At 38.1% G+C, this 22700-nt stretch overlaps 1 protein-coding gene across 1 annotated transcript in view; it reads left to right on the top strand.

The window, feature by feature from the left end:
* The first annotated feature begins 222 nt into the window (after positions 1-222).
* The window catches only part of LOC113424693 (transmembrane protease serine 11C-like), a 63361-nt gene continuing 40883 nt past the window's right edge, over positions 223-22700 (top strand). Inside the window, exons 1-2 of the mRNA XM_026686517.2 lie at positions 223-244; positions 10023-10150. Of these exons, the coding sequence (XP_026542302.2) occupies positions 223-244; positions 10023-10150 (150 nt within the window). The remainder of the gene's footprint in view (positions 245-10022; positions 10151-22700) is intronic.

Here is a 22700-nt window from a genome sequence, read left to right as displayed (position 1 = left end):
TATATTTTTTACTTTAATTTGCTCTGTTTCACCCACATTTTGCATTTTCACACATTTCTGGGTGTTGTATCACTATTGCAATGAAGGCTTTTCCATTAGCAGTCTACCCTGTCTGTCAAACCAGACACATTAAGAACGGTGTATTTCAGCAGCATTCTCGTTGTGGTCGTGATTTTGTCCAGACTGGTTTAGGAACTCCTCTAGGCTATCTCAGCTACCAACATGGGCCCTGGGGCCTTCAGAGGTAAGTAAGATGAGTTTGATTTGAATTGGGGGAAGGTCTTTGAATTGGTAATAATAAGATGGGCAAGGTTGGATAATGCTGAGAGATGTGCTCACTCATCCTTTTTTTCCCTTTGTATATTTCTTGCATTAAAAATTTCTGTCTTTATCAGTATGTAAGAAGAAAAAGTGCATGTCATTTTTTTTCTGTATTGCACTTCTAAGTGTTCGTCTATTGAATTATTATTTTTTAAAGCACAGGTGTTTTGTTGGAAACTGTGGTGCAGGATTTACTTGTATTTTTATTGTGGTGCAAATATCTGTAGTTGGATTTATTCTGATGAACAGTACATTTACTGAGTACATTATAGTTTGATCAGTATTACAACAGAAGGAGATTATTTGGAAGATTGTAGGTTTTTAAAAATATAATATCTCCATTTGTGCAAAAGTTTTGCAGCTTAAAAATAATATAGAGTTTGCTACAATATCAGTAGTGCTTAGTGGCTATCAGCAAGAGAAAAAGAAGGGAAGAGAATATAAAAGATATTTTGGATACACACACACACAGAGTTATATATACACACACAGATATACACATATATGTATATACACGTACACATACATTTCCCATAATATTCTTAAGATTGGACTTTTAACAGACAAAACAATATTAAGTTCAAATAATGTCTATAAAACAAGAAGTGTTCAAATAAACAAACAATGAGATTGAAAGCAAGAAATTATGGAATGGGATAACTCAATATGGTGAATTGTCTGCTGCCACTTGGCTGCGGACAATGGCCACCATTATCTTGCCACAGGATACCTTACCTCGGCCAACTCACTATGGAGTCAATTCGCTGCAACTCTGAGCTTTCCGCCCTGATTTCCAAAGCTGGCCCTGCTTAAGGAAGGTGAAAGCTCCTGCCAGCCTATACTTTTTCTCCAAAGACTTCCTCACCTCTCTTTCCAGCCTCTTCCCCCTCAGGCAGGCAAAGCGGGAGTCATTGTTACACACACACACACACACACACACACACACATATACACACACACACACCATTTCAAGCTTACGGACTTTTATCTACATCAGAATTGGGAAGCTGCCAATCATGCCTGGGCTTGGGAAGAAGGACTTCTCCTTCAACATGCTGTGCTGGATCCTGATGGATCCCAGGCAGAGAGAGAGGCAAACAAGGACAGTGACTGGGTGATTCAATCTGGAACAATGACTCCCACTTAGTCTACCCTTCACAGTAGGGTGTTTGTGCTGGAAAGTGAGGCAGAGAAGGAGAGCAGGAGGTCTATGTGAAAGACATTGTCTTCAGCAGGAAGAACCTTCATGACAATGGCTGTTAGGAGCAAGTCGCCCTGTCATTGTCTCTGCTTGATCCTCTCCCTGCCCAGGAACCATCAGGGTCCATTGCGGCATGTTGAAGGAAAGATCCTTCTCCCTAAGCCCAGATGTGATTGGCAGTTTGGCAGCTTTGACGTGGATAAAAATCCCCAAACTTGGAATGATGTGTGTGTGTGCATGGGCATACACGCAACTCACCAAAGAAGAGGCTCTTCTCCGCAAGCCCAAGTGTGATTGATAATTTCCCAGCTTGGATGTGAATAAAAGTCCCCAAACTCAAAGTGGTGTGTGCATGTGTTTGTGCATGCGCAAGCATGCAACAATGATTCCCAATCATCCTTACTTTCACAGGGCGGCACTGGAAAGCAAGGCGAGGAAGCCTTTTGAGAAAGAGTGCAGGTCAGCAGGAACCTTCACTGCCTTAAGCTGGGCTGGCTTTGTAAAACAGAGTGGAAGTCCCAAGTTTGCAGCAAATTTTCCCCTACAGCCAGGTGGTGGCAAGTTGTCATTGACCCAGGAAATTTATATTCTTATTCTCTAAGTTCTTTAACAATCAATATTCTTTGCACTTAAATGCTAGAAGAAAAGTTATTTTAGTGGCTGTAGTATTGTAGTACCAGGATTGAGTTGGAGGCAGAGGCTAATATTTCAGTTAGCAGCATGATATTCCTCAGGAAGAAATTCAAAAACAATCCTCCCCTCCAAATTGTGGCAAACAATTTGCATAAACTAGATCTAATAAGCTAGATAGGATATCAAGGAAAAGGTAAAAGATAAAACAAAATGGAAAACCCAACCTTAGTTCCTCTGAGATCACTGATGCTTAACAGCTTCTGATTAGCAAACACAGATAAAACTCTCAACACGACATTGAATAATCAAGCTGTATGTTTGTTAGATAATCAGAAAATGAATAAGGCTGCTGTATCACAATCTATCAGGATAATAACCTAGACCAATGATGGTGAATCTTGTGCCAAAGCTGATAACCCACAACATTTTGAGTGACACACCAATACTATTTTCAAAAGCACACCTCATTCCAGGGGTGGGATTCTATCAGTTCGCACCTATTCACTAGAACCGGTTGTTAACATTCTAAGCAGTTCGGAGAACCGGTTGTTAGAAGAAATTACTGGCCTAATCCTGTAAGGAAGGCAGGAAGGAAATATTCTGGTGTTGCTTACAGAAACTGCCTCTCCGTTAACCCTTATTACATTCTTGGCAAGACTAGACTTCCTGTCTCAGGAATGTCTCTGGAATTTTTTTCCTCTCCTTTGCTGGTACTTTGCTTGTGTGGAGTGACCATTCAAAGTTACAATGGCACTGAAAAAAGTGACTTTTGACCATTTTTCACACTTATGACTGTTGCAGCATCCCCAATCATGAGAGGCCAGGCGAGGAGATGCGTGCCTCGATGTGAGTGATATTGAGTTGGCCACACCCAGCCAATAACATGACCACCAAGCCATGTCCACCCAGTCACATGATCACCAAGCCACGCCCACCACCTAAGCCACACCCACAGAACTGGTTGTTAAAAAATTTGAATCCCACCCCTGCCTCATTCTCAATTGTTTTCAGAGGCTGCAGGAGAATGGGGCATGCTCTCCAAACTTTCCAAAAATTATATGAAATGGGGCATGCTTTTGTGTGGATTTCAGAGACAACAGAGGCCATGGAAGAGCATTCTTTGAAGGTGTCTCAAGAATAAAGACTTCATTCTGTCTAAAAGTAGGGTGCTCGAAGGATGCTGCCTGAAAGATATGGTGTGCGGCAGATTCTGGGGAGCACTGGACCATGGATGCAATTGTGCTTTAAGTGACAGCACAAAGTGGCCTTTTTGAGTGGCAGCAGTAGTACTAGGCTTGAAGTTGAGATTAGGCCTCAAATTCAGGCTCTGCTTCAATACTGCTGCCAAGTGCCACTGTTCAGGGTGGCCTAAATGTATGTGTATGTGGAGTAGAGAATTGTTTCTATTTTGGTGGAGGAGTGCGTATTTTCCCATTTTTTGACTTGCTAAGCCAGAAAAGTTCACCACTAATACCTAAGCCAACAGGTAACCTACACCACCATGTTCAGATTAACTTGCTCCTTAAATAAAAATCTGCCTCCAATCACATATGCTCCAAAGATAAGGAGTCTTTGGGTTATAGCGTTCCATGGGTTTATGACTGCGCAGATCAATATAAGAGAGATGTTTGCCATCTCTGAGAGGAATCAGTGCTTATTCTAGGCACTATTAAAGACAATGTAATTGTAAAGTTAAATAATAATATTCCAAAGGGAAACTGAGCCATTACATCCTTGGAACAGACAAGCTGAAACCATCAGGAGTCCTCCTATAGAGGCATCACTAAAAGAAGCTTGGTAGCTATTTATTGCAAAAAGAAAAGCAAGGCAAAAACTTATTGTCCTTTTGCTTTTACAGTCAAACATCTTTGCTTAGTAATTGTAATTGAAAATTGTGTGACCATTTCTGTGAGGGAAAGTCATAGAAGCTCCTTGAGATCTGCCACTTTTTAAAGACAAAAAAGTGGGCTTTTGACAATTTCATAAAGGGGGAAATGTACATGCAGAGGAAAAGCTGCAAACTGGAAGCTGTGTTTGCCTCAGTTTTTCAAAAGCAAAACAATTTTTGAAGGAGGGAAGAAGCAGTCAGTTTAGTTATTCACCTGTAAAACATCCATTCCTAAACTTTTGCTCTTGAAGATTGGCTAGGTGATTGAATTTCTCTAAAATTGCTTCTAACTAATGAAGATAACAAGAAGTGTAAAGAACCCAGCCTGCAGAGATTTTTGTTTGGCTTGTTGTCCTGCTTGCTTGCCAGTCAGATACCAGAAAAACAAGGAGCAAATCTGTTTTCTCCACATTTTTAAAGAGCTTTCTGATATTTTAAAAACTGTACTGTGCTGTAATTAAATGTCCCTTTGCTCTCCTTCAAATAAATGTTGAAACTACAAATATTCCAATCTAGGCAGAAGGAAGGCCTTTTAAAGAATAGAATCTGTAAGGACAGAAAGACTCATAGCTTCCCAATTATAAAAAAAAACCCCAGCATTTTTACCCTGCATATGGGTGTAGCTGATACTGCTGTGTAACTTGAACCAATTTGGCCCTTAGTGGGTGGGTGAAAAAATGACTACATTACAGTAGCAACAAAGTGTTGCTTGGCAGGAAAAGTAGCTAACAGAAACCTATCAAATACAGCAGGTCCCCACACCCTTCCCTGGCTCATCTCATGCAACTGCTAAAAATCAGACAATGTGACGCAATATGAAGATGTGCAATGATTTGGTTTTTTTCTTAAACAAACCTCTAGACTAGTGTTTCCCAACATTAGCAGTTTTAAGATAAGCAGAGTTCAATTCACAAAATTTCCAACTGATATGTATATAGTATATAAAATCATACATTGCAATGTCCTACTTGTCAATGAATACTTCAGCTTTAACCATAGCAACACAAGAGCAAACAATAGATACAAACTCAAGGTTAATCGCACCAAACTTGATTGCAGAAAATATGACTTCAGCAACAGAGTGGCCAATGTCTGGAATACTCTACCTGACTCTGTGGTTTCTTCCCCAAACCCCAAAAACTTTAACCTTAGACTGTCTACTATTGACCTCACCCTTTTCTTAAGAGGTCTGTAGGGGGCATGCATAAGCGCACCAACGTGCCTACCATCCCTGTCCTATTGTTTCTTTTATTTTTATTTTTTATTTTTCTTATATGTATGTACGTATTCATAACTATGTTTTTACTTATACCTATTATTTTGTAAGCAATTGACAAAAATAAATAAATAAATAAATAAAATATGGGGCTGAGGAATTTTGAGAGCTGAAGTCCTTACATCTGAAAAAAATAGATTTAGAAACATTGCTCTAAATGTATTTTCAGTTGAGGGCATTTAGTATACAAACTTAGACAACCAAAGATGTCCTCACAGGATACATTGGGAAACACTGTAATTTTTCTGAGATAGTACTATCCCCAGGAATGTAGGAAGGTGAGAGCATTCTTTCATTTGTTCAAATTAAAACACTCTCCTACCATATATTGTTCAGGTATAATGGGAATGCAATATTTTCAAATGATTTGTTAGTTTAAACATCCTTATAAATAAATTTGAACCTCATGTTGGAGAGAATCAGGTTTGGTTTGTAAGATGATACCTTATTTTCTATACCAAAAACTTATTTCTCATTCTAATGATAAAAGAAATATTAGAGTTTAGATTTACAGAGGAATTAGTTATATCTTTAGCAAATAATGTAAGTATCCCATAAAACAAAGGAAATTTTGACAATTTAAAGACATAAATTATGAACATTTCATTTCCAACTAAATTGTTTCTCTCAATGCATATGTCAAAGTTCAAATTTCCAGTCCATAAAAGAATAGCATCACAACCAGAAAAAACTATTATGGTAAATGTGTTTCTAATGTCATTAAGGACTTCATGATTGATTTGCCCACATAATCTAGTCAACCGATTTATTTATTTTATTTATATTCTGTCCTTCTATTCAGCACTCAGGAAGGCTACCTCTGAACCAAAAATATAAATTTTAGCTTTTACAAACATTTAACTGAAGAAAAAAAACCATGTAAAACCTATTCCTTTAAAAAGCAGCACATACTCTTAGATGAGAGTATATCAGCATTGTAAGAGAATTTGATCTTGAAATTGTCACATCAGCTCTTATATAGACAGATCAGGAATCAGACACCACAAAAGTTATTGGAATTTTATTGTTGCAGAGAATAATAATAAAATCTCTGACAGAGTTTCTCTTTCTCTCTTATGCCATGAATCAAGATAATTTTCCAGGCAGAGATTTGTTTATTGTTTCTTTTATCTCCCAAGACGTTTGCATTTTATTTATTTATTTTTGCTCTCATTGTTTCCTTCAACAAGGTCTTAAAGATCTGGCTCTTCCCCTAAACCTTGAGTTAGGATCATACAACAGATTTCTTGTATAATTTCTACACTGGGAGGTTTTTGAGTTAGACTTTAGTGCCATTGTTTTTTGTTGATATGTTTATATATTGTTTTTACTTTTGTAACTGTTGGTATTTTAAATTGTTGTCAGTCTTGCAGTTATACGCTCAGATAATCTTTTAAGCAAATTAATTAGAATAGTAATGTATCTGATATTTTGTTCTTGAATCACAAATAAACTTCAACTAAAAGATTAATTAGAAATCTAACATACAGTGCAAATCTAATGCAGAGCAAAGCAATTACAGTACTAGGAGAAAAATGTCTGAAAATATGAAAAAAAATGCTTAAAAAGAGGACAAAATTTCTTAACATTTACATCACAACCAGGAAGATCAAATTAATAGAATTAGAGAAAGTATGCACATCTTTCTTTTTAAATTATAGGAGTGGCATTGGGACAATGAAGTACAGGGTAGTTTTGGGTATGGATTTTTTTTTAACATCCAGTGCAGGCAAACATTAAGAGAATTAAATAGAAACAAACACTTTTGGCAAAAATGCATTATTCTTTTGGAGACATGAATGAATCCTGAGCCAATCTCAGTAAGCGTTTAATGAGTTAGGACCTTGAGAATTTTGAATTGCTCAGGGAATGAAATCCTCTATTTAGGGCAAATTGAAAAATAAATGCAATAACAAAACAAATGTTACCAGCATTATCATTCAAAATATTGAGATTATTCACTAACATTTCTGATATTGAGTTCTAGAGTAAAATACTAAAGAGGAATGTTCATTTCCTACCCTGAAGCTTTTGCCATTCTTCAAATCTTGGTTTTCCTCCAATCTCTTTGTATCTTACCTGTCTAAGGGAGGGTGCTTTATAAATAAGATTAATGTGTTTCTCCTTCAGAGAATTTAGGCTCTTATATAATAGTAATACTAGATTACTATTCATGTTTATATTTCTTTTTATCAGTGTTTTATCTTTTTTTAGTTGGGGGACAATAATGGGATACAGGCAGTGGTGAGATTCAAATAATTTAACAACTGGTTCTCTGCCCTAATGACTGGATGGGCATGGCTGGGTGGTCATGTGACTGGGGGTGTGTGGCCAACTTGATTGGTCTCATCCTTAGGAAATTTATCCTTAGTCCAACTCACAATAAAATAGCACAATAAAATAGCACTGTTCCAATATTTAGAATAGAACAGAATAACAGAGTTGGAAAGGACCTTGGAGGTCTTCTAGTCCAACCCTCTGCTTAGGCAGGAAACCCTATACCATTTCAGACAAATGGTTATCCAATCTCTTCCATCCAACAATGGATGGAAACTAACCAAAGAGAGAAGCAAGCTAGTACTAAGGAGAAATTTCCTAAGGATGAGACCAATGAATCAGTGGAATAGCTTGCCTTCAGAAGTTGTGGGTGCTCCATCACTAGAGGCTTTAAAAAAGAGTGAGGGAAGTACACCCCAAAAGTACATTTCCAGGAACCACTAAAACAATGCAGAAAACTTAAAACAGCCATTCCCCTTTAAAAAACAAGTCAACCCCATAGCAAACACAGCAGCTGAGAGGGAAACTAAGAGCAGCTGCTCATGCTAATTGAAAGCCTGGGTGTGCTGCCAAAAGACATTAACCCTTCTAACTCTATTATTCTATGCTATATTCTAAATTGGGTGCTTCACAGCAGAAACAATACAGCTGGCTGGACCACACATGCATTAAATTCACAGCCTGTATGATCAAGCTGCATCATTGTCCCCTCCTGTATTTTTCCCCCAGGAAGAAACAAGAAATAGCCAACACTGCAGCAGCTATAAAAGGACTTGGCGAACTCCAGGGAGTCTCAGCTGATCACAGAAGTGTTACTTAATACACTTTATAATGAAAATGTTTGTAATCTTGTTCTTCTTCCTGAAGGGAAAAGGTTAATGCAATCCCTAGATGGGTGATTGATGGGTTTCCCTGCCCTAATCCTGTCAGTTTCTGTTGTTTGTTGACTTGATTCAGCATGTATCAGCTGCATTCCAACTGCAATTGTTAAGTGGTTCTTGGCTATCTGGAGCTATTAACTGAAGGGGGAGACAGAGAAAAACCCCTTCTCTAGCACTTTATTTTTAGCTGGTTCTCCGGACTGCATAAGCAATTAAACTAATGGTTCAGGTGAACCAGTGAAAACTGGTTGAATCCCACCTGTGGATACAGATCATCTTATTTATTGATTTGTTTGAAATAATCATATGCTGTTTGTGGTTTCCAAAAAAATCACTATAAAACTATGATACCATAAGATAAAAGAAAAAAGAAAATGACAACAGTCCATAGGAACTTATTTTTATGATTTCAGATTGTTTGATATACTGTATATTGTTTCAGTAAGATGTATAGTGAAATGAAAAGAAAAACACGGGGAACTTTTAAAAGTACTATTTCAACTTTTCCAGAGCACAGTCAACAAGTACAAAACTCAGATATTTTGAACCATGGAAAATTCTTCTCATCCTATTGGCCAGCATAATTGCAGCAGCAATCATCATCGGATTCCTGACTCATTTTTCACAACATGGTAAAAAGCATCTTATGGTCAATTTATCGAACTACTTTTTGAACACATTTGTAATTGGTTTTATTTTATAAATAGGCAAATTCTGCTTTCCCTGATTTTTAACATGGAAATAACTTGGCTTATTTCCCAGGCCAATCAGATGTTTTTACTACCCAAATAGAACAAAAGATTTTTTTTCTTCACACTGGATCTTTGCTTAACTATGGGAGAAAGTGAACACTTGATTATTATGGGCCTGCAGAGACATCCTTGCTTACTTTTTTTCTTGCTGCAGTCCTGCATGTAAAATATAAGTTAATGGATATACATTCTGCAAATGTATAGTCTTATATCCTGGGGCGTAGAGAAAACAACCTCACAGTTGTTTGAATCCACCATTTGTCTTTGACATGAACCTCTGAACACATCCTGAAAGATTAAATGATAGACTCTGGCCTAGGATTGTTTAACCTAAACTATTTTCCAATCTTAGAATTTTGACTGAACATTTTTCCCCCAAAAATCTGATCATGCCTACTTAAATTACCAATTAAAACATTAATTTTATTACCTTTACAAATCATTTGAAAGAAAGCATGTTGGAATTTCATAAGTTTAGATGTTTCCTAAGTTTAGATGTTTTTTAAATTGCTAGTAATAAAGGAAAATATAATTTATTCATTAAATTTGTATGCCTCCCATCTCTTTACAGCTTACAAAATCAATACATTGCATGATAAAAATATTACAGCATTAAAACATCAGACATTAAAAGCATTTATATTTTTGAAGCAGTGCTTGTAAAATGTCAAAAGCCTGGTAATGTTCATGAGCATATATATATATATATATATAGTGAACAAAAATAAGTAACATGGAGTATTTGGAAGTAATATATTGGAATTTCTAATTTAACATAAATCTTACTTTTTAGGTATTAGAGATCAAAAGCTATCATATTACAAGGGCAACTTTAAAATCAATGGTTTACAATACAATGGTGCTTTGTCTCGGCAGACTTCAGACCAGTTTAGAGATTTAGGAAATTGGATTGAAAAACTGGTAAGTCTCTGAATTTTTACTTTCCTCATTCTGGATTCAAATATGTAGGCTTAAGGTGCTTTGTAGATGTAGATTTGTAGATGTGAATTTATTGCTTTGTATGTGATATGGAAATATGAGTAGTTGTGGGTTCTTCAACAAAGCAAGCATCTATATTCAGCACTTAAAAACAATTTTGGAACCCAGAAATTTTTGGATATTTCTGAGAATAATAATTGAAAACTGTGGATAATTTAAATCATGATGGATTAAAGCTTCTGACTGTGCACAGGAATGTGCATTTCTGAATTCATCTAACTTATTTAGCATATGTTTTGAAATCAGGCAAAGATCCTGCTAATTTTTTATATAACAATATGACTAATGCAGTGGTGAGATTCAAATTTTTTTACTATCAGTTCTGTGGGCATGGCTTGGTGGGCGTGGCAGGGGAAGGATACCATAAAATCTCCAGTCAGAGGTGGTATTTGCCAGTTCTCCAAACTACTCAAAATTTCCATTATCAGTTCTCCAGAACTGGTCAGAACCTGTTGAATACCACCACTGGACTGATGTGGCAATTTCCAAAATATTTTTATTGTTTAAATCTAATTAATGGTTAACTTCCATTCCCCACCTCTTTGTTCCTAGTCCAATTCCATAAAATCTGTTTACTTCTTTACTTCTCAGAATGCTGGGAACAGGCAGAGAGTAATATCAGACAATAAAGGCAAATGTAGCATTCAGTCAGGGGCCCACAGTTCGTGGGCTGTCCTACCACCTTCATGGTACCAAAGGAAAACAAAAATAAAGCATTACTGGCTCCTGTTCTACATTTTTGGTTCACAATGTGTTTATTTTTGTGGTCATTTCATTATATTCATTTGAGGTATTAGGGGAGTCTGCCTAGTTCAAGGGTATTATTTTTTTTCTGTTACTACAAGTAGTGCTTGGTATGTAATTGTAACCGTATCATAATCTGTGTTGGTCATGCCAAATTGTATGAACTTTGTTGCAGTGAACTATGTTAAGTGAACTATGATCATAAAAAAAATTCATTGTCCAGGATGGATGTATTTTGCTGGAAACTGGAAGTAAAAAAAAGTCATAAAGTGTGGATATGTGACTGTGAGATAATGCAAATGGCTATAAATGTAGGCTGGTTGCCAAATGCCCAAAATGCAATGATAGGACTATGGAGGAGGGTATCCATTGGGTGTCCAACTTCAAATCTAGGTCCTATGTAGCCCTGGGGAGATCCATCGTAACTTTGATGGTCACTGAGCAATCAGTTGTAAGTTCAGTTTACTTTATTGTCATTACACCTTGTACAACGAAATTAAATGCCATCTTCAGTGTACATTTTAACTATAAAAATAAAACATCTTTCACATTCTATACTATTTAATTGAAAACCCAATATTGCATTAATATTGCACTATACAGTAGAATTCAATATAGTTACTGCCCTGGGATAGAAGCTGTTTTTCAGCCTATTAGTCCTTGTTTTTATTATCTTGTACTGCCAGATGGTAATAGTTCCAAAAAATAGTAATAGTTCCAAAAAAGGGTGCCCAGGATGAGATGGATCTTTAAGAATGTTTTGAACTTTCTTAAGGCAGTGGGTTAACCCTCTGGAGTGCTGTCGTATCTGCCACTGTGCAATTGGCAAACCATACAGAGGTACAGTAAGTTAATAAGTCTATGGTGCAGCGTAGAAGGTCACCAGCAGTTTTTCATTCAGTTGTTTCCTGAGAAGTCTCAGGTAGTATAATCTCTGCTGGGCCCTTTTGACCAGTTCTGAATGTGAGTGCCCCAGGTCAGGTCCTCTTTTATGATAACACCCAGAAACTTAAAACTGGCCACTTGCTCCACTTGTCCTCTATTGATAAGCAAGGGCTGGATGTCTGATCTATTCCCTCTATAGTCCACTATAAGCTCCTTGGTCTTATTGGTGTTGAGGACCAAGTTATTGTCTCCACACCATGAAAGCAACCATCCATCTCATCTCAATAGGCAGACTCATCCTCCCCAGAGATGAGTCCCACCATTGTTGTATCATCTGCAAATTTAGCAATAGTATTACTAACGTGAGTGGGAATGCAGTCATGCACATATAGAGAGGATAGAATAAGGGATTCAACATGCAACTCTGTGGTTTAACAGTGTTATGAATAAGGGCTGAAGAGATATGATTACCTAATTTGACCCTCTGAGAACAGCCAGACAGGAAAGCCATAGTCAAAAGGCAGATTGAATAAGAAAGTCCAAGGTCCAAAAGTTTAGACATCAGTCTATGTGGAATGATTGTGTTAAATGCAGAGCTAAAGCATGCCAAAAGCATTCTCACATAGCCTCCCCCTCCCCCGCTATGTGTCAAGGACTACCTGTATTAAAAAGCCAGTAAAAAGCCTAAAGGATAACATTTTGGCATTTTTGCAATCAGGATTTCTCATAATAGCTATTGTTAAAAGGTCAATAAAATGATTGTTTATTACTGTATTAATAGGAATGAGGATAGTATAGTTAGAATTGTTCTGAACTGTTATGACAGTTTATAAATCCTTGCAACTTTTCAAGGTTGTGTCGTAGCTCAGATAAAGAAAAATAATACTGAGAAGATTTTTGTCATTTTCCTGCTCCTTCTTAGTACTGATCAGTTAGCTATATTTTTATTAAAAAAAACAACAACTGCCTTGAAAGAGGATTCCTGGATAAATATTCTCAACCAAGGCTCTATGTGAGAAAAGGTGAAACAAGAATTCCTGACAGTAGGAAAATTGGACAGCTCAAAAGTGCAACTTTTCCAAGCATTTAAAGAAACAATAATAACACACAGCTAAGCCAGCAACAAAGTAACTCAACTCTCAAATTCTGCCCATGTTGTAAGATCTCATAGGTCTGGAGCTACTTTCAAACTGTTGAAAATTCTTATGTGGGGGTGTTTTAAGCTGATCTTGAAGGAGCCACCTCCCATATTTATTGTGCTGCTAATCTGTCTCTTGCTGTCTGGGAACAAATTGGCATTTCATTAATGAATTCTGTTTTAGGTATAATCTTTGTCCAGTTTATTTTCCTATAAACTGCTGCTGTGTCTAGTAACTGCTTCTCAAGAATGGAATAGCATCTGGGATATCAATCTTGCTCTATTCTTTGTGAAAAAAATGTGTCGGCCACAACTTTGGTTGTACCAAAATGGCAATGTGGGCTTTCACCCAGAGATTACTGTTTGGAATGCCACCAGAAAGGAGAAGCAGAACCAAAACTTCCACCAGCAAACATTGGAACAGAACAAAAATAATTATTTGGCTCCTTATCATGCCAAAGAGGTGCAGGAATGTTGGGTTTCTTGTTAGGAGGGTGATTAACCAGGTATGCCAATCTGCTCCCAGTAATTTAATGAAAAATCTGGAAAATATGCTCCAGGATGAAGCTGATTTTTTTTTGTCAAAATTAATAAAATTAGCACTTTCTGCTAGATACTGCTTATGTAAGAACCAAAGAAGGTAATATCAATTGAAAAATATTTTTTTAAAAAAATGCAATCAGATGGGACTGTACAAAACAAATAACTCTTAGAAGAGAAAGAACATGTTGCTTTTCTGTGTAAAACTACTGTAATGCTATGTAGAACTAACAGATAGCATTTGAATGATGAGTTCCTGATCCAAACTCTTTACACAAAGAGCTCTTTTGGTTGGACATCATCTGAGAGAGCAAGAACTGTGACTGTCATTGTGATGTGCTTTTTTAAAAGTACCAGTCTGAGTGGTTTCCCTCTCCCTCCCTCCCTCTCTCTGTAGGAGATTGGAGGTCATCACAGACACATGTGGAATTAAACAAGACTAAGCAAATGGGGCAGGGGGAGGATAAGAATGCAACATGCTTATGCATTTAATCCTGAGTATTAAAAAAGAATGAAACTGAGTTATATGACCTTTATATGGAGGATTCAGTTAGTAAAGGAATGTGCTGGTTACACTAAATCATTTATAGTATGATAAAATATGAAATAAAGTAATATAAAAATAATTGCAGAAGAACCTTCAAAATATTCAACAGATATCAAATTTAGGTCCAAATGAATGTACACTGACCACACACATAAACAAACACAAACTCACTCTCTCTCACATTATATATACGGTATTCAAAATGCTGTGTTCTGAGTTAGTTGTTGCTTCCTATTGTTCCCACTCAACCCTTGAATTGATGTAATTCCACTGAAATTCTATCATTGTCTCTGGCTTCGGAAAAGTAATTTTGATGCTCTGAACTACATTTTATTAATAAATAGTTATGTCCTATTAAAAATACTTGTAGTATGATGTGTCAATTATTATTAGCATACTAAAAGACTGGCATTTTTACATGTAAATTATTTCAGCCACTCCTTTGAATAAAGTTGTAGTTCTTGTCATATGGTTTTTGAGAGGATGTGTTGGAATTTCAAAAGGAATAAACAAAGATAATTAAAACAGGGCATGAAATGCTTTCATCAGAAGTATGCAGAAGTACATGTTTAAGAAAGAATATAATTGCTGGAATAATTATGTATCCATAAGTGAAGCCCCAGGCAATTCCACACTACAGCTTAAGCTACTTGCCTCCTATGTTGCTACTATGTTTTTTCATGTCAACTTCAGAAATTCCAGTTCATTTGGAGTGAGCTGGCAAGGTGGTGGGCTGTGTCAATCTGGTCTGACTCAAGACCCAATTTATCTGCTTCTTGTTCTTTCCATTCCTGAAGGGATGATAAATTCACTGGCTGACTCTCGGGTGGATTGGCCTACTAGAGTCTGCCTTTCATTTGAGGGGTTGTTCCCTCACCAATTTTGCATTCAGGAAGTGATGAGTGGCCCCAATTTGCAGTGGGCCAGTGAGAAAATACGATCATATCCACCAAATTATTTTTTTCATGGTGCAGAATAGAGGAAGAATCTACTTTCCATCTCTATTCTATAGATAAAAAAATTAAGTCCAAAATTATCAATAATGAAATAACATTTGGTGTTGTCCATAATAATTACCTATCATATTGTTTCCAGGGGCTCAAAGTGTCTTTTGATATATAGCTAAGGTAAAACTATTTCCTCTTGTTCATGATTTTCTTTCTCCACTGTTAAATGACTTTAATGCTTGCTGATATTTAATGAATAAACATCAAATTAATTTATTATTGTTGTTGACTGTATATATTTGCTGTGATCTGGCTATAGGGTTATATGTTGGGTGGAAACTAAACTAGGAATTATCCATAGTAATTTTCCAACAGTATCTAGTCACCTAAAATACTAACTTTTGATAGCTTAATCCTCTCTATCCTTCACTGCCACTCAGTACCAGCTTTCCAAATGTTTCAGTTACTTTTTTTGGAGAAATGTAGTTATGTTTTTAAAGAGTGGTGAGGGGACTTCGAATATGGTCCTTTCTAAAGAAAGATTCCCCTATATGGCTAATTAGCAGCTTGTGAGTCAGACAATATTACCAATTTCCACCAGATAAAAATCTGAAGAATGTAATTGTGATGGGTTTATCAGTCTGCTAATTCAAAATGTACCTATGTCAAAGCAATAGATTTTAGATTTGACCCTTCACAATCAAGTGTGATAACCCTGCTCATTGTACAATACAACATTATCTGACTAAGCTTTAAAAAAACATAGTTAACAAATTAAATTTCACAACATCAGTTATGATAGTGGCAATGTTTCATGTAGATAGTTATGAAATGTCTAAATGGCTGGAGACAGTTTCATTCTGAATGGCTTTCCAAAAGTATCATCTGCGAGGAGTTTGTGTTTTTAGTGATGGAAAGGAAATGAGGCTTTGTTAAACTCTGGACTTGGAATGCTTTCCTTAACTTGCTGGTCTCAAGAATAAGAGTACTTCAGAATTGGGAGTAATCCTAGCCACTATACACAAATGCTGGGTTTTCATGACTGGAGACTTTAATATATGGCAGGCGTGAATTTGGTAAAGACAGGAAAACACAACCCCATCCTCTTTCTAGTTCAGAACATACATTTTGCCATTTTTATGATGTTGACTCATTTTCTTCTAAAGGCAGCTTGATTGTTAGGAAAACAGATACAGCTGCAGTACTTAAGCTGAAACACGTAATAATACAAATTTAGAACATTTAAAATATGAAATCTTGAAATTATTAATGCTAAGATACGTCAAAAATCTTAAATGTTACCCAATAAGAATAAATCATTTAGCTGTAACAGGGGTGTGCAACTTGTGACTCAGGAGCCACATGCAGCTCTTTCAGCCCTCTGTTGGGGCTCCCTGTTGGCTGATGCCACAACTGGCTGGCCACACCAACCCAGTCACACTGATTGTTAAATTATTGGCTCCTGGTGTTTTCTTTTCTGTGGGAAATGGGTCCATATGGCTGTTTGAGTGTTCAAACACTCAAACAGATCCCTGCCCTATAGTATTTCTTAATGGAGCTTCTGCAACATGTGGACCCTTTTGTACCCATGACATCTTCTTTGGCATCCACCAAGCCCTATTTTCAACTGCTCATTTTAGATAGTTTTAAACACATCATCTGTATGAAAAACAATAACCAAAAAAATCTGCCTCAATGCCATCCCAAGAGTGTCTGTGGACCTCACATGATGGACCCTCACATTATTCTTAGCTATTGAATAGAGCTGTAGTTCTGAGATTTCTTTACAAAAATGCCAGATACCTAAACAACCACAACAAATTTATAAGCTCTGTGTGTGTGTCGGGGGAGTTCTGTTAGGAGACTAAGGAGTGGTGGAAAGCTTTTTTTTTTTAAAAAAAAATAGTGTATTGTATTATGTTTTAGGCAAGTAAAATGTGTGTAATGTTTCTCTGTATGTGCATATGCATAATTTTCACCTGGATTTATTTGTATGCATGTATGTATGGTATTTCCTTTGGGTTTTGTTGCATTTGTGACTGGGTAAAGTGAGTAGATAGTCTACCTGCATATTTCTCTGATGATCACCAGGGAATTTGGGTAAATAAGAAATCTACTTGGCTGGTAGGCAAATGTGCTGAATTTCTGGACAAAAATGTGTAAACCTGAACTTTGACAGCTTTATGGAAACTGTGAGGAAAAATTAATATTCACAAGAGTCTTATCAAAATATTTCACTCTGGAAACTTTTAAAAGCAATTTGAAACCTTAACAAAGTAATTAAATTAAAATATATGAATATGTAATTTTAATTGGATTAGCCCCACTGTTGTCATAAAGCAACAATTCTGAGAAATTTTATTTAATCCTTGAGTGGATGAACTGGCTCACAGAATGTACTTTATTGCTTTTTACTTTTGTGTTGCATTTTTTAAAGGTTTTTGGGTGCTCTTACATTTTGGTGCTCCTAGATCAGTGCATACTTGGCCATAGTGTAGCCCTGTTATAAATGGATATAGAAATCATTGTAATTAACAACTGACCTCACTAGAGCTACTTGACCTATTTTTGGAGTTTTGACAGCCATACACATACAAACACACACACACACACACACACACACACACACACACTTATGACCAGTTACAACATTCCACACAATCATGCGACTGAGGTTTTATATGTTTTTTGCCAGTTTCCAACAATTCCTTCTGGTTTATGGTTAAAAATGCCCATTGGGAAAATGAACATAACAACCACAGTGTTCACTTAATGACCACAAGGCTCACTTAATGAACCATGGTGTTTGCCTAACCCAGGGGTCTGCAACCTTAAACACTTAAAGAGCCATTTTTCTCTTTCTTTTAAACGGGTATCTCTCTCTGTGTGTATGTGTCTTTCTTTCTCCCCCCCATCTCTCTCTCTTCTTCTTTCTCCCTCTCTCTTTCTCATCTCTCTTTTTCCCTCCCTCCCTCATCTCTCTCTGTTTCTCATCTCTCTCTCATCTTTCTCTTTCTTTCTCCCTTTCTCTCTGTTTCTGATCTCTCTGTCTCTCTTTTTCTTTCTTTCTCTTCGCTCTCTGTTTCTCATCTCTTTTTCTCTCTTATCTCTTTCTCTCTTGCCTCCATGGTGAGAGCAGCTTGGCATGGAGTAAAGTTGCAAGTCTCCCCATATTCCTTTCACCATGAACAGCCTTGTCCCCTCCTCCTCCTCATTTGTGAAGCACACTCAGTTTAAAGGTGCTGCAAGAGGCTGCTCGCGATGAGAAGAATATGGGGAGATGCATGACTTTTCTCTGCATCGAGACAGCTGCTCACTCTCTCCCGCTCTTGCTCTCTCTCGCCTCCATGGCGAGAGCAGCAGTGTCTGTTGAATATTCAATGACGCCTCATTAATATACATGTATGTTGTATGTAGAGTGGAGTTCTGACATCAGACTCCAGTCATTGGTCCAGCCACTGGCAGGAATAATAAAGCGCCATCAGTGGCTGAAATGTTGGACAGCACCAGCTATAAAAGCCAGCGCCTGTTGCGGCTCACCGCTTTTTTTGTTCTGAACCTCTAATAAAGAATTTTCCTGCATCCTACGGTCCTGCCTCTTCCTTCAGTGCCTAATTTTACGGTGTCAGTGTCTCAGCACAGAAAAAAGTCAGCGGAGCAGCAGTTCAAGGCAGCAGTCAGCCAGCTGGGTGAGAGGGGACCACAGGTTTATGGGGCCGGCTGCAAAACAAGGCCGTGGCTGGCAGTCGACCACCTTCCCCAGCCCCGCTTCCTCAAGGGGAAAGCATGGCATGCAGGAAAAGGCAAGCATGGCATGGGCGGGAAAGGCAAGCTGTTGAGCCCCAACTCGGGGCTCACCATACCTGGGGGAAGGATGCAGCGGCAGTGAGATGGCAACAGTGGCAGTGGGGCAATGGAGCGGCAGCAAGAAAGGCAACAGCAGGGATTCCTCCGGCACCGTGGCTTCCCGGACTAGCTCCCCACCCACCGCCCATCAGCTGTTCACCCCTGTGGCCACCCACATGGTACATCAGGGCTTCCAGGCTCTGCTCCCCACAGCCACCTATCAGCTGTCCCTGACTCCATTGAGGGGTACCTTGATCAAAGACTCTCTCACTCTCCCAGCAAGAGCAGTGGCAGAGAGAGAAAAGCAGCTGCTGGCCCGGAGACCACATGGTGCCACTCAATGTGTTCTCTGACAATCTGTTTTCTCTCCCCTGCTGCTCTTGCTGGGAGAGCAAGAGTCTCTTTTGCTGCATAGCAAAATTTAGCTTTGGGTCCAGTAAAGTGGAACCCCATTGGGAAACAGCTCTGAATGGCAGAGAGAAAAGAGGATTCAACCTGCCGCGGGTGGCCTTTTCCTGATGGGAGTGGGACTTGCAGGATCCAAAGCTAAATTTCACTGTGCCACAAAAGATGCCCTCGCTTTCCCAGCAAGAGCAACAGGGGAGAGAAGCAGCCACTGACCTAGAAACCACATAAAACCACTCCATGTGTTCTCCAGTGACTAGTTTTTGGTGGTGGTGGTAAAATGCAAGCAGTGGGGGGGAAGGCAGGCAGCAGCAGTAAAAGGCAAGCGATGGGGAAGGCGGGCGGTGGTGGCAGTAAAAGGCAAGTGATGGAGAGGGGAAAGGTGGATGGTGGCAGCAGTAAAAGGCAAGTGGGGGAAGGCGGGCAATGGTGGCGGTTAAAAGGCAAGTGGTGGTGGAGAAGGCGGGTGGTGGCGTAAAAGGCTAGTGGTGGGAGGAAATGTGAGTGGCAGGGGCAGGTAGGCAACTAGGGCTTGCTTGCAGAGCCTCACTCACTGATCACAAAGGCAGGCAGCAATGGCGGGTGGGCAAAGATGGTGGGTGGGGCAAGCAGCAATGGTGGGCAACCTCGGCAAGGGCAGCCAGGCAGCCCGGGAGTCAGGATTCAACTGGGGCTGGCGGTGGCAGGTAGGTGAGCGAGGCTTTCTTGCAGATCCTTACTCACCCATCTGCAGCGGAAGGCAGGCAGTAATGGCATAGGTGGGCAAAGGCAAGGCAGGCAGCAATGACAGGTGAGCAGGTGAGATAAGGAGTGACTAGGTGGGGTGGGGTGGAGCCAGCCAGTGGCGCGATTTGCTGGTTCTCTGACCTGCACAAACTCGTAACAAGCAGTTTGCCTGAATCGGACCGAACCGGCTGAATCCCACCCCTGGATATAGCTAGTTAGCTGTATAGATCTAAGAGGACTATGAGTTCTGTAACCTTCTGCAGACCCTTTTTTCATTGTAGTGCCATAGCCAGACCATGCAGTTCTGTATTTTGCTTGATAGCTGTTTCTTCATTTATTTTTTTCAAAGTAAAAAGGTAGCCCATGAAAATAGTGTTGGATGAGTTCTCTTTTTTTCTTTGAGACTTATGTGAATGATGGGGGCACTTCAAGCATCATATCCTTCTCCTTTTGTACTTTTTACCTTTCTTCCTGTTTAGATAATGTTAATCTATTTATGATATGTTTGTAATGTTTTTTTGAAGATGATAATAATGGTGAAAAAATATTTCAAGAATTCTAATTTCATAATGAGCTTGATCTCAGTAGCGAATCTTCTTGTATTCGTTCCATCCTGCCATAGATAGATTTAATCTCCATAGAGTCCATTAAGATCCATCTCATATTGGTCTTTCAAGTCTTCTCATATGCATCCATTGCCATTTTACTGCTAGGTATCTTCTTCCTCTGTTTTCTTCTACTTTTCTCAGCACTACAGTCTTTTCCAGACAGGTAGCATAAAATGTCCAATTGTTGATTTTCTTAGTGATTTTTAGGAGTCTTTTCCAATATCAAAGTTCAGAAGAGTCAGTATTCTTTCTTTCCTGCTTCTTCAATGTCCAACTACTGTCACAGGGAATGTCATGGCTTCTACAATTTCAATTTTTGTTGATATGAAGATATCAATACATTTGAATATCTTTTCAAAGGCCTTCATGGCTCCTTCACCACTTCAATATTTTCATTGCTGATTCTAAGGCTGGTTGTTCTACCTCTTGACATTAGCTTGGTCTTCTTTATATTTAATTTTAATCCATTATTTCATCTTGCTTCTTAATTTTTATTACTAAAGCTTGTGAATCCTTTGCACTCTCAGTTCTCAGGGTAGTATCATCAGTATGGCATAGGTTGTTGCAGTTTCTTTCCCCAATTTAAAGCAATGTTTATCTTGTTCCAATCCACCTTCCTTTAATATATATTTAGCACATAGGTTGAATAAATAAATATACAGCATTTTTGACTCCTTTACCAACTTGAAAACAGTCTGTTTTACTGTCTGAATTATGTGTTCTTGACCTGTTTTGTCTTGTGTTTTTTTCATGAGGATATATCCTGGAATTTCCATTTTTCTAGACATATTAGAAAACTTGATATGATTAATACAATTTAGGGTCTTTTAATTATCAATTAGGCACATACGCAGTGACGTTTGTAGAATTCTGTTTTTTCTAATTAGTCAGGATGCATCAGCAATAATATTTCAAGTTCCTCAGTTTTTCCCAGTTTGAACACTCTTTTTTTTCATACGGGGTTCTAATCTGCCTTGGATGATCCTATCTGTTAATTCTCTAGCATGTGAAATTAAGAGCAGATGCAGTAGTTCTTAACATGTTTCAAAAGAATATCTCTATCAATTGCATTATTCTGGGAAGCACCCATTATCACTATCAACTTCTTCTGTTCTAAAGTAAACTTTAGGATTTTATGGTGGAACAAGAAAGTATGAAGTTGTGATTTTCATTTCAACTTAAAGTAGGCTGCAACCTATGTTATACAAAATTTGTATGTATATATGTATATATATGTATATAATTTCTTGTGATAATAATAATGAAAAACAGCTGGAGACAGTGAACAATATGGAAGAGCTTTATTATTAAGCTTTTGAAAAGGGAATTCTGCTCATGGCAGAATTCAGGAGGGCTGGGATTTATATACAGGTTCAAATATACAGTCTCTGCCCCTTTCCTGGCTACATATCTGCCCCTTTCCTGGCTTCTATCCAAGCTACGTATTTCCCTACACCACACCCATACTATTGTAGTGTACTACCTGTTTCCTTGTCTTTGGAAACTACCCCCGTTTTCCTGGCTATGTCTTCTTCCTGTTATGTCCATCATCCAAGGTGGATCTTATCTCAGTTGTGGGTTCAATTAGTGTCAGTGGTATTTGCATTTGATAATATTCACTGTCAGGTTCAGTATGGAAACATAGCTGCTGCCATGTCATTGGATAACTAGACAATACATCAGAAGCCTCCATTCCTACCCCACACAAGGTACTAACTACTATCACTATCAATTTCATATCATTAAATGGACTAGGCCCCCTCCCAACTGACATCTCTAGTTTATATGTCAAAATTTACAACTGGTCATTGGGGACTTACATCTACTTCTTCTTTCTTCCATCTTGTACCACAGCTATAGTCTATTATCTTTTTCTCAATAAAATTAACAACACAATATAAAAGTTTATTACTCTCAGCCAAATAAGCAACTCAATCTCCCAATGTCCCATAAACTAAGTATATATGTAACTTTAAAATGTAAGTTGAAAAGGATTATATGTGCCTTGCTTCACTGTCTATTCAGAGGGTCATTTATCCAGACTGCTGTTTCAGTGGTCAACAGGATTCAGCAAAAGCTGTCCCAG

Source organism: Notechis scutatus, chromosome Z (assembly GCF_049901735.1).
Source record: "Notechis scutatus isolate UNSWTSFEM ecotype Mainland chromosome Z, rNotScu1.2, whole genome shotgun sequence".
Classification (NCBI taxonomy): domain Eukaryota; kingdom Metazoa; phylum Chordata; class Lepidosauria; order Squamata; family Elapidae; genus Notechis; species Notechis scutatus.
This window is presented reverse-complemented; position numbering and strand designations above follow the sequence as displayed.